The sequence below is a fragment of the Aptenodytes forsteri genome, unplaced genomic scaffold (assembly GCF_000699145.1).
Source record: "Aptenodytes forsteri isolate BGI_AS27 unplaced genomic scaffold, ASM69914v1 Scaffold216, whole genome shotgun sequence".
Classification (NCBI taxonomy): domain Eukaryota; kingdom Metazoa; phylum Chordata; class Aves; order Sphenisciformes; family Spheniscidae; genus Aptenodytes; species Aptenodytes forsteri.
The window spans coordinates 373390-389769 of NW_008796114.1; the positions used below are offsets into that span (position 1 = coordinate 373390).

The 16380-nt window shown below is 38.0% G+C and overlaps 1 protein-coding gene across 1 annotated transcript; it reads right to left on the reverse strand.

Moving 5' to 3' along the window:
* Positions 1 to 1531: 1531 nt before the first annotated feature.
* On the reverse strand, positions 1532 to 16282 carry METTL16 (methyltransferase like 16). The gene is made up of 8 exons (XM_019474113.1): positions 16087 to 16282; positions 13562 to 13702; positions 9910 to 10025; positions 8979 to 9121; positions 5775 to 5844; positions 3868 to 3957; positions 2806 to 2979; positions 1532 to 2713 (listed from the first exon to the last, which is right to left on the reverse strand). The coding sequence occupies exons 2-8, from the start codon at positions 13620 to 13622 to the stop codon at positions 2096 to 2098; spliced, it is 1272 nt and encodes a 423-aa protein (XP_019329658.1). The 5' UTR covers positions 13623 to 13702; positions 16087 to 16282; the 3' UTR covers positions 1532 to 2095.
* Positions 16283 to 16380: the final 98 nt, after the last annotated feature.

A 16380-nucleotide genomic window follows, 5' to 3' on the forward strand; every position in this document is an offset into this window, starting at 1 on the left:
AAAGGGCAGGAGCGGTGTCGCCGCCGCGTTGCTCGAGGCTGGAGGATGTTCCCGCAGCAAATTGGGTACCCACGACACCCCGGCATGCCCGAGACGTCTGGTGATGCTGCACACCCGTGTAACTTAAAACCCTTTCGGGATTGCTACTTCTGCAATTACACACCAATCACAGTTTTTAATTGCTGCTCTTTCCCAACACAGGATTAGCCTTCCAAGTGCCACGCTCACCTTTGTCAAAGCATTTGTTTTAAATAAAATGCCAAAACAATATTTGAACTTCTAAAACAGTCACCCAAATCACAGACTGCTGGTTTTCTTTGTAAAAATACCTGGCTTTGTTTAAGCAACACTCAGGAGTGTAGGTTATTCGTGTTGTACAGGTGAAAGATAGGTAATTAATGAAGCAACATAATGCAGTCTGCTTCAGCAAAACAAGCATGCCACAAGCACACAGGCTTACCTTGTAGAGCTTCTTCATCCTTGCAGAAAGACAGATTGAAATGATAAACAGGGAACAGCACAAAGGACAAAGAGCCTTTCTTTCTGTTTTTAATGGCTCAGCTAGTCAAAATAACCTCTTCAGATTCTAAAAGAGTAGGGCTGGTTTCATCTCTCCCCAGTGACGTGAATATCAGAAGCAGTTCTGTGAAAATTCTGCAATAGCCAAAAAATGCAAGTCTTTGTCCGTCACCTGCAGGAGAAATGCTAAGTAGCATGATATACAACAGTTAACAATAGAGGGGGGAAATTAAGGCTTTTCTAAGTTGCTTTTAATTTCAACTTAAGAAAACATACTAATCTTTCCAGAAATCGTGACAACTAAGGCTGAACATTCAAAGTGGTTCCAGTAGCATGAATGTACGCAGTATTTCCTTCTGTCCATCAGGAGTGCATCTTTTATTTTGGGTAACACATGCATACACACTCCACTCTCAGAAAAACTTTCTCTCCATGTTCCGTAGATCTCTACAGAGAAATGGATCGCAGCTTGGGCGTCTGACTTCATGTGAAACAGTACCAGTGCTCATAATCTCAAACACATACACGCGCCCTCTCTGAGGCACCCAAGACCCATGTCCCACAGCCTCTTTTCTCACAGGAACAAGTCATTGGCCCAGAAACACTGGGAAAACAGCTGGTGGTAAAAAGGACCAGGGAGTCAGGTGTGGAAGCAACAGCCTTCTTTCCAGTTGTCCTCCTTCACAACAGCCTAAAGCTTCTGTACCCATCTTTGTCCTGCATAAGAAATTTCTGGCCCACAAAGATGAGCACACGCTCTCATTCTTGTCATTAAAGCAATCTCTTAAGATTAAATGGAAGCAAAATCCTTTAAGAATACTGCTGTCATTTCAGACAATTATACCTGAATCAGTGTAAGGAATGGTCTAATAGAACAGTCAACATAGTTAAATCCTCTTCAAACCAAGCAGCTCAAAGAGCTTATTTTGTTGTTAAAGTTTACAAAACCAGATGCTAATAGTAGGCTCTTCTATGTTTCAAAGCCCAAACACCAGAAAAGTACAACACACGGTTTTTCTAAAGCGATTATTTTAATGAATTGACACTTAGAGGATGTATCCATCTTGCCACTCCATAGACCAAAGGTTAAATGCATTAAAGGGAAGAGAGGCATACTTAAATCCTTAGCTGAAGACTCCTCGCTGCAGAAAACAATTCCCACAGCAGACTAACCATTTCCTACATTAGTCTTGAAAAAATATTGAAGAAAATATTTCAGTAAAGATGTCTACTTAGCAACGATATAGAATTCTATTGCACCAGAAAAAAGATCAGAATAAGCACTGTTGATATTTGAAACGTTCACAGCATAGACATGTCTCACTTTAACATGTAGTTTTGCAGCTGCAGCACAAAATCTGTTACTTCCCCATCACTTCATGTCCAATGAAGTACACTTCATGTACTCCTTACAGCTTTGGAAAAGCTATTTAAAATATCAAAGCGGACTTTAATCTCCACTTTACTCATTTTTTAAGGGGAAAAAACAGGTTTTGCTAACCAACAATTTTCATCCATTAAAAATCATTTACAAAATTTGACGACTGACTTACTTTACCAAAGTAGGAATAAAGGGCTAACTAGCAACCAGTCGAAGAATTTGGTTCCGTAAGTACGTGCACAGCTGGTTCATCAAGTCTCTGTTCTGTCCTTCAACCCAGTGCATTTCTACTAATACATCATTTCCTTCTTTCTTCACATTCATTAAACACTTAAAGAGAAAACATCTACTAGTTTCTTTGGGACTTTGTTCTTTTTCAACTGTCAGATTGCTAGCTTCCTCTGAAGGGCAAGGTTCCTCCTTTGCATTACTGGAACCTTTGCCAAGTGACGTTTCTGCCTGCATTGCTTCTGTCTCCTCCTCCTTCACGTGCTCACTGTGTTCTTCTTTGGCAGCAGATTCTTCCGTCAGCTCGTCACCTGTGGTCAAGTGAATATCCTCATCAGGTGCCATAAACCCCGTTTCAGAGTCTTCAGCCTTGGGGTTTTCACAGTCTGAATTGTTGCTCATACTCTTCTGGCTGCTTTTTTCCTCTTCCATTGCTTGCAGAACATCTTCAGAAGCTCGAGGAAGTTCTCGTAATTGCCTTATTCTCTCTCGTTTCTTTCTCCTCAAATGAATCCAGGAGTTTTCAATGGCAGTCACAAACAGGCTAACTTCATCCTTTCCACAGGGAACACGTTTATGCTGAACCTATTGCAGAAAACAGCAGAACTTCATATTATCCTCTCACAGTTATGCTTTCAAGTAGGATATTGTTTTAACATATAATACTTATACTGTACCTTCAGATCAGTGAGAATCTTCTCTACCCAGGCTCTAACCACAGCAATAGCTTCTACAGCATCCCAGCCCATAGCTGCAGCTTTGATGGATAACTCTTTGACTGTAGAAGCCAAGACCATAAATGTAATTGGTTTTCGGGGTTTTTCTAATTTTCTTCTTTTAGAGGGAGGTGACTAGAAGAAAGAAAAAAAAATTACAAAGCTATGCAGTATTAGTGGGATGACTTTTGTACTCAGAAGACATGGGGATTAAGAGTATAATGTAAGCCACTAAACGGTCATTGATACGGCCTGAGTTTCACTTCACTGCAAAGAGTTTTAGATTAAAAACAGCTAACAGGATCATGCACTTTATGCTAGCCTGATGGACAGAGGGAGTTTATCTTCAGACGTCAGGCAAAAAGCTTCATCGGTTCCTTCAAACTATTAGCGCTCTCTGAGCTGAGAAAGTGTGGCTGCTTTTGGGAATAAAGGTCAAGTGCTAATAGCCACATTTTAATCCAAGTTCACCAAAGGTTTACTCGCATCTTCTATAAGGTTGGTTATTGTCTATACCTATCTTACAGTATATGTACATCTGGATCCAAAAAAGCAACTGGCTCACATTATTTAAGGTGAACAAGCTCCACTTACATTCATGTAGGCAAGTCTGAGCTAGACATGTTCATACCTATTTGGTAACAGAATCTATACGGTAAATTAAAACCAAGCTCTCAGAGGGAAGCTTAAAGTTCAAATCTAGCCCCAAACTTAGCATATTTTTAATACTACTAAATTGCTATTGAAGTATGTTACAAGCAACCCTTACTTTCACTGAAACCCACAGGAAGTTCCTACGCAAGCTTCTTTTTTTCTCCCTAAACATAGGTCATTCATGAATCACATGTAACAACTGCTAACAGACTGGCAGCCAGTTAAGAAATCCCACTGTCCATATAGCCCAGCGCATCCAATGTTCGTCTGAAGAAGAACAGTTTGTTTCACAGTAGTTACAGCTCATTAGGCCCTTCCTGAAATAAGAGGCACAGACAATCACAAGCAAACCAAAATAAAGCTACTTACAGGTACTTGTACATCATCATAGAAACTCCATGCCAGTGCCCATCTCATGGTGCGTCCTTGACAGAACTCAGTGTGAGTAACTTTAGGAACCTATGCAAAGAAGCAATACAAAACTTCGTTTCATATTAATAAACAATATTGTTTTACTGCACATATTTTCAAATTTAAAAAAATTACAAAGTTAGCATAGAGTTATTTTCTCGTGACAGAAATGGAGATTCTTTCTGACATGGCTCATGGATGTCAGTGCCACTTGAAGCTGGTCAGTGCCAAGCCTGTTACCTGTGCCCGCGATTTCCCATCTCTGCCCTGCCATGTCTATGCCCTTTCAGAGCTTCAAGTTCAGCAACACACAACATGACCCTTTTTGTGCAGCAATCTAGCACACCTACAGCACACATCTGCACTCTGATTCTGCAAAAAGCACATCCTTTCTCTGTGTTCAGAACCTGCTCCTGTTCCACATTTGAATACTGAACCCATTGCTCTAGCAAAGGAACACAGAACAAAGGCAACTAAAGGCTGGGAAACCAAACTACTCACCTGCCTGCAGGTGGCAGAAACGTGCCCAGAAACACTTCTCTATATTTGCACAAAAAAAAAAAAAAAAAGGCTGAACTTACACTGCCTTTAAACATAAAACTCAAGTGTTAGTGTTGTCTAGTCTTTCCACACATGGATGCTGTAAGGCATTTATGTATGGTATGGAGAATGTGCTAAATACTAGCAAGGATAAATATCAACCATCCCACCTCACTCTGAATTATCATCACCTCCAGAGCGTAAGTCCCAGGTCTGCATAGAAGGAGGCGGGAGGGGAAAAAAATCTGCTACTTTTGAGAAATGCCTTCAAAAGAGAGACGGAAAGGTGTCTCTATCCTAGAACTTTTGCCACCTTTCGATTCCTAATTCTATCAAAATTTCCAATAAATACAGCAAATGTCAAGACAGTTTGAACAATAAGTTGACTTTCTGGAACATTTATGTTGCATCCTAACTTGAACCACAACACAGCATGTGCTTGGTTACAACGAACATATTCCCAGCTCTGATACAACAAAGATTACAAACCTGAACAAAATGAAATTGGCAACTTCAAGAAAAATACAAAAGAGAACCTCAGCTTTCCTGTGCAAGGTTTGCAAGGATTTCTCTCACTTTACTAAGACTGAGGTGCAACAGTTCAAGGATAGGGAAGAAAGTCAGATACTTGAAATTTTGTGCCTAGCTCAGCATCTGCTTTTGGCATTGAGTTTATGGATTCCCTATGGCATCCAGTTCATCTTTCTGGGAATTGATTTCACCATGCATTCTCTTTCCTTCCACTCTCCACCATATACAAAGACAGATCTCACAATCACTTTCTTTGTATGGAAATAAGAGAAGACTACACTTTCTCCTGAAAGCCGTAAAAAAGTCCTCTGTACAGACTTCTTGCATGAGAACAGTAGCACAAGGTTCAATTTTACCTGGTGCCAGAATTGAACACAAACAAAACAATGCTGCCACTTAAATAATGTTACAATTTCTTTTATCAACCAAATTGCTAGATCTCACGTTAGCTAAGAGGAAAGAGAGCTAGAATTTTTTTTTTTTTTTTTACAACAGGCCTGTTAAAGCTATTTTAAAGCAGAAACCCTGGATGTTCTAGAATGGACGAAGACATGCTTCTACATGTGATAAAGACAAAAATCTGGAGACAATATGTGCTACTTATCTATCAGCTTTGAATCTACAATAATTAAATGTCAACTGCTTTGAGTGCTTCCCTAACAAGGAACTGCAGTTTCTTCTCGTAAATAAAAACTCAGTAAAACAATTCAATAATAACTACCCACATGCATCAGAGCATAGTATATCTTTTATAGAACATACACAGGATATACATGGACTATATACAAACTCACCCCCTGGATTCGAAGTTCCTCTTTCAATGGTGCTAAACTACATTTCTTCCCCAACATGCAACTGTACCATCTGCAAAGAACACATTAACGAAGCATTTTACAAATGCAGATCAACTGAAAATGGCAACTACCAGAAAGAACTACTTGGATCAGAAACCTGCAAGAACAATAGGAGATTTAAAAACAAAACAACAACAAAAAAATCACACTCTTAAACAGAGTGACTAGGACATAGTACAACATGAATCAGAACAGAAGGCCCAAAGATAGACTGGACAGGGGAATCTTTTCGACTTTTTAGGAAATACGTTAAGACTATTATTGAAACAGCACCTAAACAACCAAGAATCTTGTTTCAAAGAGTGACTTTAGTTACGTGGAAGATGTTACCGCTTACAATAATTTGTTTCAATTTCTCCATTTTCTTTGAAGAATGAATCAGAATAAAAAGGAATATTCAACTATTGACAAGCATTTGTGCCTCAGAAGCAGACATACTGACTATCACTTCTGCTCATTCACAACTCGTTATCCAGGTTTCCATCACCTAACCCATATTTCATGAGGAAACAAACAGGGAAAAAAAAGGAAAGAAATTTATTTTCCCGCTTCTGGTGAAGCTTATCCTTCCACTCAGCTCCACATCTTCATTATCTCCAAACATTACACCTCTGGTCTTCATGTAAATTACTATTCGAGCTCTACAATCCCCTCTTCCATACTTTTTTGATGACTGGATCCAAAAAGCTTATTCGTAAATATAATGTCTTGAAGTATGAAAATTAGAGTTCCCGGTTATCAAGGGACAGTTTTCTCATGAGTATGCATCTAAACTGAAGGCAAGCACTTTAAATTGCTTACATACACAAATTAAATATACTGTAAACTAAGGGAAAAAAAAAGTATTATCAGTGGTGTTAAGGGACAATTATTTAAATTTTCTTCCTGCATAATGCAATAAACAGAATTTCATGCAGCAATACTTAAATGAAACCCCAAAATTTCTGGCAAAACTAAAACACACATCTTTCCCAAAACTACAAAATACTGAACCTGCGACTCCTAGCTGAAGTGGGGATGGGGGTAAATAAGTCAAGATCATCTCCTGGCCCAAGGGAGTCTCTATCTACTAACAGTTCATTACTCATGCCCTTTGACAGAGTTGCCAAACCTTATCTCTAACAAAATAGGAAACAGTATTTTAAGTAAACTGTTCTTTCTGTAACAGATTCTCCAAGGTAGTTTATTCAAAAACATGAACAGAACCATTCCTACCCCCCAAATACAACAGAGCTTATTTTTCCTAAATGATACACAGTTAGCATGTGGGTATGTTCTATGTCTTACACTATAAGTTTATCAGATCAAGAGGTACCCGCCTCTTTCCTAGAGGAGTGGTGTTGCCAAGAGGAGCAATACAGGAATGACGTATTCCTCATAATTCCACATCGCCTTTTCAAGGCGAAGACTTCTTGCCTTGAGAGTAACATTAGTCAGTTCTCTACTACATTGGCCACTCCTCTCAAGGTCGTCAAACAGCAACTTATCAAAAGCAAGTTTACCCTGGATCTACACACACCATGTAGAACCAGAAACCATGTTGCTATTGCATTTCCAGAAGTCATCAAAGATGCATCCCCTGCCCCTACCTTACAGAACCAATTAAGTCCTCAACTGTATACACGTGCTTTACAGATCATAGTGTATTACACTGTACACCACATGCTCCTGTGGAAACTACACTGGTGGAATAAAACCACTACATATCAGAAAGAACGTGTACAAAGGATAAAAACATCCAGCTGTAAGTGCAAGACCATTTAAAATATACACCATCACTTCCTCTCTGACCTGCCTCCCCTCACCCACTGTATCACTGACTAAATTCACAACAACTGTTTCAGCTTATATTTAGTTTTGAAAAATCACTGCATTTATTTTAGACATGAATAAGAACATACACACCTAAAAGCTTGTCTATGTCAAGTAGCCTAAAATAACATTCTACCTACAAACTTTGACAGGAATACCAGTCATTTTTCAGTGTCCTTGCTGGCACAAAAAAGACGTACTAAAATTTTCAAAAGTTTAATTCTTCTGGCTTGTAATCACTTTTGAACATCAAAACCTCTATTTTATCACTCTAGCACACTCTCTACCCCCTTTCTATATTTTATAAGATTTGGGGGGTGACAAAGAAAGGAAGGACATTAAATAAAAGAAAAAAAAGTTTCAACATTTAGGAAATTGCAACCTCTGCAAACTTTCTCAATTTTTTTTTCTTCAAAGCACTACAAGACAGAAGCACTTCTAGCAGAGCCATATGCAGTTTTGCTTTGTCTTGTTTTTCCAAAAACTGAATGTATTCTTCATTTTTTCAGGCCCATTACTAGAAAACAAACATTCCAGAAAAAAATTTTGGTATTAGATGAAGATGAGATTCTAATGCAATGCTCTGCTTAGAAGGGTCTAAACAAAACAAAACCAAAACACTTCTTGAATGTATAAAAGGCAGGTTGTATTTCCTTTGCTTAGAGCACTGAAGAAGCTGTGGTAATAAACACATAAAATTTTGGCAGCTATGTTTTAGAAGCATATTAAAAAAAACCTGAAGGAATCTTCCAGAAGAGCTAGAGAAATAGTGTACAGCACTGGGGAAAGGGAAGTCTCATAGTCAAAAAACTGAAGATGTGCCATCTGTTTATCGTGTTCAAACAAAGGTCTCGCTATGGTTTTTGTTGCAGCTTATGTTCACTCAAGATAGCATTCATTACCACAGTGCCCTTTAGTAGGCAAAGCTGCAAGTTACCAAAATTCAGCCAGGAAAAGACAGGAACTACCTAAAACAGATAACTAGGCAATGTCATAAATCCTCCCATACCAGATGCCCTTAAGAATCAACACTGACTGTCTTTAGCAAGTTATGTGTGCTAATTTAGCTGCAAGCTACAAGTGTCACTGGTACAGGCTTTTTTTGCCTTCTGCCTTTAAATACCTCCAACAATGAGTTGTAATTCATGCTCAGGAACAATTAACTTTACATAAACTGAGACTAATTACTGATGTGTATGTATCATTAAACAAACCAAACAGATACCACTGGACCACAGCTACTTTCCTTACTTAAAATATCATTTTCATGTGATTTCCGCCAAAGAGGCGGATAAAAGGTGGGTTTTTTTTTTAACTGGACAAAGCACTTACCGTAACCTCTTTTTAAGTTGTAGACTATCATGAATAATTCTTTTGACAAATTCTAGTTCTCCCCCCTCAGCCATGATTTCTGTGATCCCTCCTGTATTTACGGAACTGGGAGGGGGACGCCGTGGATTTCGAGAATTTACTCCCTGGGTAAAAAAGAACATTTGAGATGAACATTTAATGAAATCTTAGGCTGCTTTGTACACTGCTTCCTGCCTCAATCTTTAGTGGGTAGCAAGTGTCACCACCTCTAGTTATCCTCCCCCCATCAGAACCATGGATAATAGACAAAGATACATTCAAAATAAGCATAACTGAGTGAATTCCCTACAATCTCAAACTTAGGTAAGTTACTTGTCACACATCAGTATCCTGCCAATATGAAATATGTGGTTCCAATACATGTAAGACATGCTCGTTACATACATCTAGACAATTACAATCTATAGTGTTTAATTTCAACACTTAAAATCTTTTTTCTACTGCACTATATTACAGAGTTAAGTTTCTGACTATATTCAGTGGATATTGCAAGAATTGAGCTATATGATATTGCCTAAATCACTAAGGAAACAAAAAATACAGACAGGTACGATGCCAGAAACTAATTCCTCTGTACCACTGTTATGCAACAGGCACTTGATTTCAGATTTACTAGCTGTCTACTTTCCAAACTAATTCTCTAAGACAGTAAGAACTTGTGAAAAAATTCTACAGGTCATCCTCCACTTTAGGAAGGGTAACAGTTAAGTTTTTCAAAAGTCCTTTGGGGGGGGGGGGGGGGGGGGGGGTGGGGAGGGAGAAGACTTAAATGCTATTTCATAACGATTTGGGATTTTCCACTTGACCTTCCCCAAGGGAAGAGGTTAAATTGTTGCTACCCTCCCACTCACTGAACACTGAAGTACACACAACATTTAGTTTGTTAGCTTACCTTTGCTTCCAATTGGTTGGCAAAAAAGGGGGGGTTGCACATGCAGAAGTCATAAACGATCTCAGATTCTTCTTTCAGTGCATCCATTAGTAGAGTCTTCTGTGGTACCTTAACCACTAATAGAAAACAGGAATTTGGTCAGTAAGGAACTTCACACTTTATCTAGCATGCCATTTACATTTCAGTGTTTCTTGAAACAATATATTGTATAAAAAACCCTGTACTTTCTAAACAATATGTTCTACAAAAAAAAGTAACGTATCAGCATGCAAATAAAGACTTCAGGTTAAGGATTAGCATACAAACAGCTTGTATGTTGATACACAGTAGCAGAATTACATGAGTCTGTTTAAAACAATAGGAACTACTTGAGTTATACTGAGTTCCCTGATGCAACTACAAATTCGCTTTAAGCCCTTCCAAAAATCAACACAAGTGTCAGTTAATCACCTCATGGGCTCCTCAGCTCCTCAGAGATAAAAGAAATCCAGTCTACACAATTTTTTTTAAGATAGGGAATTCTAGAATTGTAGTCAAGAAAATGTGCTGTTTGGTCTTTATAGAGTGTAAAGCTAAGAAAGAGGAAGACTAAGATAAAGCTATCTTTACTGAAGTTATGCAGCCCCAAGATTAGCTTTAAATCTAATCTTACAATAAAACAGGATTACTGTGTTAGCAATACTACGCATCCTGCACAGGAACTGTACTCTTATACGATTTAGAAGAATCACGACAGAGGAAAAGGATTAGAATTCCTTTCTGGACAAACCTTCTGCTTACTAGGGTCCATCAACTTATTATTACCCATCACAAGGATGAAGGCAAACATCTGACGTAGATCTCCACTGTCTTTCCTCAAAGGCTATATAATTCCCTTGGAAATTGTGGTCAAGTCCTGTCACATGTCTTCTGAAGACCACAGGAACTCCAGCCCAAGGAGCAGGAATTTAAATATGGATGAAGTCCAGTTAAAGCATGTATAAAGATTATTACAAGCAGGACTTCTTGCAGACTTTACCAGTCCTGCAACTCACAGATAACACACATAGAACAAAGGTATTTAGAACGGAGGCAGAAGGCACACCTCTCTTCCTAACATTTACTACTACAGTTTATCATCATCCTAAGAATACAAAATTGTTAGGGTAGCAGGAAATTACCAAAGCTCAGGTTATAAATAGCAAGAATAATACCTAGAACACCCACTAACTTTAAAGCTGCAGTTCTGTAAGTCACAAGCATTTCAGAGTACAGAAATTTATAGTCAAGAGATAAACAAATTTTAAATCCTACGAGAACAGAAGGATAGTTCATTTTAAAAATATATTAACACATTGCTCGCTGTTTTATAATCTTAAATTTCTAAATTAAACACTTAGCATTTCTCTTTATATTAAGTTTTTCACATTTAAAATTGTTGACTTTGAAGTGTGACGCTTTCTTATCTCTGTAGATTTCTGTTCCCCTGCTCCCCTTATAACATTAAAAATGGTAAGCTAATAAAATTAGTAATTACTAATTACAGATTACTAAATACAAATTACTAATTACGATTACACATCACAGTCAAAGCCAAAAGTTCTTCAGACAGGCATTACATCAGTTGGACTGATTGTTTTCAGCTTACACTCTTCCAAGAAATCACTAAATGTCTCCAGAAGCTGCACAGTGCGTACTTCTGGCACTGAGGGGCAACACAGCAGTTGCTGTTGCACACAGAGGAGACATTTACTTATATAAATGCTTTGAAATATCCAGCCCACAGTTATCGAGTATTTCACTGCCTTTCTTGTTAGCAATACCCTTTTCAATTTTATGGAGGAGGGGAAAAAAAAGAAAAGGAAAAAAAAAGAAAAACATGGGATTAGTTTTTACAGTAGAGAAAGCAGACAACGGGGCTAAGATGAGCAGAACTGCAAAAAGATTATGTTAATCTGAGCAGTAACACATGGTCTATTGTACACACTTTCTAAAATTATTGTAAAGTTACTTAGAAGATGACATCAAAGAACTTGTTAAAAGACATAGCACTGTTAAACCACATTCCACCTACCTAGCAAGCTATTTAATTGACAGTGTGAGATTTTATTTGGAAATAAGAAAGCAAATAAACCAAACAGGAAGCAAACAATGTAATAATCATGCCGCAGAGCAATCCTAAATTACCCTGCAAGTAGTTTGAAAACTTCCAGAGTCCAAGTTGTTGAAAATCTCTTAACCTACCATTACATACAGGGTACTGACTTTTTTTTTTTTTTTTTTTTTCAAATACCAGCAGACAAATTCTAGCCATCATTCCATTCCAGTAAAATAGAACAGAACACCATGTAATTTTTTTTAGCATTTACAATCAATCCCCAGGTTTATCAGTTTCTGTTTTGCACACAGAAGAGATTCCCTTTGGAAGAAAGTTACTGCAAACAGTATTTCACTTTCAGCCAAAAAACATTACTTTTTTTTCCCCCGGGAAGAAAGCAGCTGTGATGCAACTAGTAAACCATTGCTGCATTACTGCTGTTTTTACTGTCACTGAATTATTTGTTTTCACTGAAGTTAGAAAAACAAAGGCTATATTCCAACATGATCTCCAAATGAAGCTATTTGGCAAAAATTTCAAGACAGACTCTTAAAACACGATACAAATCATGGTTTGTTTTTTTTTTTTTAAAAAAAACCAGAGGTATAGAAAGATTTCTAATATGACTCCAAAATGCCTTGCTAAACAAGTTACTAGCTACAGTAGTATACTCAGCTCTAGCTAAACAATTCAGGCCCAGGAGTTGAAAAGTGACAGGGTGGATCATTCCCAGGCAGCATTCGGCTATGGGTACCACCAGTGGTACTCCCTTGCCCGTGGCTCTGCCCACCAGCAATCAGTCATTTACTCCAGCTTATCACCTTTGGCACAACAGCTTCACATGAGGCATTTTCCTTTGCCAGAGGTGTTTCCAGCACAGTGAAACACCACCACACCACTAAAAATCCTATGATGGCAGAAGTAACAGAAAACTGTCATTGTTCTCCACATCAAGTCCTGGATCTTCAAGATCGACATGGAGGATGGACCAAGACAACATCATTTTGGTAAAAAGGATGCTTCCAAATTCCAGCAGAACTAAAGTTTTTATTTCAGAGCTGAATAATGGACCTGCTTTTTAGTATACTGAGTTCCTACAGAAAATTTTCCAAGCTTATCCACAGACCAAGTCTGGCATACTGCTACTACTACCACAGGCATTGTTAGGACCTCAATTCAGAAATGAGGACGAAGGACTCTCTCCGTACAAGATACCTATACGTGGCAGTGTCATGAAAATTACCTGAGGGGAGCACTCCAGGTCTGCTAGCAGCAGAAACAGCACGAACTCCAAGAAATACTTCAGTAACAAAGAATATAGAGAGAGGAAAAAACACCCCAGGGTGAAGTTTAACTTTCAGATTTTCATAAAGTAGAATAGTTCTCTAACCACACATCCCATTCTAGACAAGCTGTGACTTTCTGGCCTAAGCATACACGGACCTTAGTAAACATTCTGCTTCAGTAAACAGTTGAGCATGTATTTGGCAGAAATATGGATTCTGTTATGCCACTGAACATGGCAAAAATAGGTCGCAACATTTGTATGATACTAAATACCTTATTACATCACACCTTTTATAAGATCAGACAAGTTATTCTGTTCCACATTCTTCTTGGCATAATTGAAGCACATATCATCCACTTCTGTTGCAAGAAAATACCAGCCATTCAAAGTTGCTCCAAGTAATGGGTATATGCAAGATGCTCCTGTCCCTGCAGAAGTGAAAAGCCATGAGAAAAGTAAAACAAGTCTCTGGTGTTATATGCAGCGTGGCTGCTAACTATGTACTTTTTACAACAAAAAGAACTAATTTCAAGAAGACTCTGATTACTGATCATCTACTACTCTAAAGTCCTTTAGTGAACTTTATCCTCTTATTCTGAAATACAGCATTGTCAAAGATGCACTTTTAACAAAATAAAGAATTTCATAAACTGGAATAAATTTTCTAGTAAATGATCAACTTTTTTTTAAGCTTTTTTTTTTCTACATAACAATGATTAATTTATATAGTGAAAGCCAAATATATTCTGTTTTTACAAAAAAACCCACTATCACAAATCGATTTTTCTTCTGCATTTTTCACAAATAGATTTCTTCTGCATTTTTCTATTATCTACCACAAATAATTTACTTTGATGCATACAGCAACCACAAAAAACCCCAAACCCAACATTTCTGTTCCATCAGACCGGTTTTCCCTCATGCCCCAAATGATCAAAGAAACAGGGTTGCCAATTAAGATATCTGAAAAAAGAGCCACAGATAAACACTTGGTAACAAAGAGAAATATATGCTAGCACAAAATTATTCCTTCTCATAATTATGGTATATCTAGGTGATCCAATTACCAATGACAGTCAAATTTAGGATTAAAGTGAGTGGATACAAGAAAAGGGAAAAACATCTCACCACCACCAAACTTGAGTTCAGAGATATAGAGAGTCTACTGTTATACTGACTTACTGAAACACAAACAACAATGTCTGTCAGTAAGCAAAAGCATGCAGTTATTTCCAGCACTCCTGTAACGTTCCTCTTGGATGACTTACTGCTTTCTCAGAGTTGGAACATCAAAGCTCACTGCAAACTCAAATTGAAGATTTTACAGTAGCTGGAGGACTTAAAAAGGATCTATCGCTTCTACTTAGCCACGTACCGTGATGAAGTTCATAGAAATTGTTTTCAAAAATGCTACCTAATATCAAATGCATAGAAGCTGGCTAACAAGTCTAAAAGTTATGAAAGGAGAGCAGCTGTGCACACACCACATGATGATACAAACCTTGTATCCATCACAAATCCAGCTAAAAATGCAAGTCAGTAAATTTCAGGAATTAAAAAATTCCATTAAAAAACAAAATCATGCTAGCAAACACCAAGAAAATATTAATGAAAAAACTGGCATGGTAGCTGAGATTACTGAACCCAAGCTTTGAGGAAGTCAATAACTTTAGCATTTTAATGTCAAGCATTAAAACTTAAGTTAAAAAGGAAATTCCAGCTTCTCTCAGCACAAAACAATCTTCAAAAACAAGCTTTTGAAATCGTAAAGGAAGATTCTATTGACAAAAATAAAAGATGTGAACTAAATTCAAATGTACCATCGCAGGTGCCTTCTAAATAATTCATATAGAATCATCAACAATTTAGAATCCAAATGCCAATTTTATTATCTGTATGTGGCATATAGTTCCTTTCTCCTAGAGAGACTGTCTTTTTTTATTTCTAATGAAAACCAAATTATATGCATCAGTGTACATCTAATAAATTCACATATCTGCTGAATTAACTGTTTACAATTAATCTACTGCTTAATCCAGACATTGGCTAATAATCCAGATATTGAAACTGAACAAGCTACAACGCTCTTAGACGTGTGACATCCATCTGTGGATGTTCAGTCCAGTTTAAAAAATATTTTGCTTTCAACAATATACAGGAAATCTTTGACCATCTACAACCAAAAGGCAGCTCTGCCAGTACTTGCCTTGGTTTCTAATTAAGTCTCTTTTACAACTAGGCTCATTAAAATATCTGCACTGGGGGGAAAAAAAAAAAAACAAAGTTTAAAAAAGACAGATCATTCGTCTCTCAAATACACCTGAAACCACAGATTATTTTTTTTTATTAAAAGGAACACTGAAGAATATTGCTATGCAACTCACAAACTCTCTCATGCAGACATCCAAAAGCAAAATTAATAGATTGCTAATGTAACATAATTCACTAGTTAGAAGACTGAGAAAAAATGCCATCATTTTTTAAAAATTCCTTTAGAATGACATTTTTGCCTGCGTTACTAGTAGCATAATTTTTGTATACCACACAAAGCTACACTCAAGAGAGTTCAAGGCCACGAAAAGCCAAATAATTGCCTGCTGTGGCCATTCTTGTGTTTGTGCAGAGAAATCCTACCCACCAAGAGGCCAAATGAAATACCAGTGGAGTCAGACTGCCCGTTTCACCATGGCGAGCACCGTTCAGATTTTTCTGTTTCTCAAACTTCACGTTCCCCTACAGATGTGTAACAAATTTTATCAGCTAGTTTCCTTGACAGTAAATAACGAATTGAACGTTTTGCCTTTGCAAGTACCTATGTCAATGCCTCGCCTAAGGACTTGCTTGTCAGCATCCTGATGACCAATGAGATCCTCCACCCAGTGGATGTAGTTCAGCCTCAAGGGAACGGTAGGAATAAGCCTTTCCACGGGGATGTCAATCGTAAGCCCAAAATCCTCTTTCAGGAGGGTACACGTCAGAGCTCTCACCGCTTCAGGGTCCTTGAAATTCAGGCTGAAAGGTACAAGCAGCGGTTATGGGCGCCAGCGCCCTCTCGCTCGCCACACCCCGGGGGCGGACACACACACACAGCGCTCGGGCGGCGGCG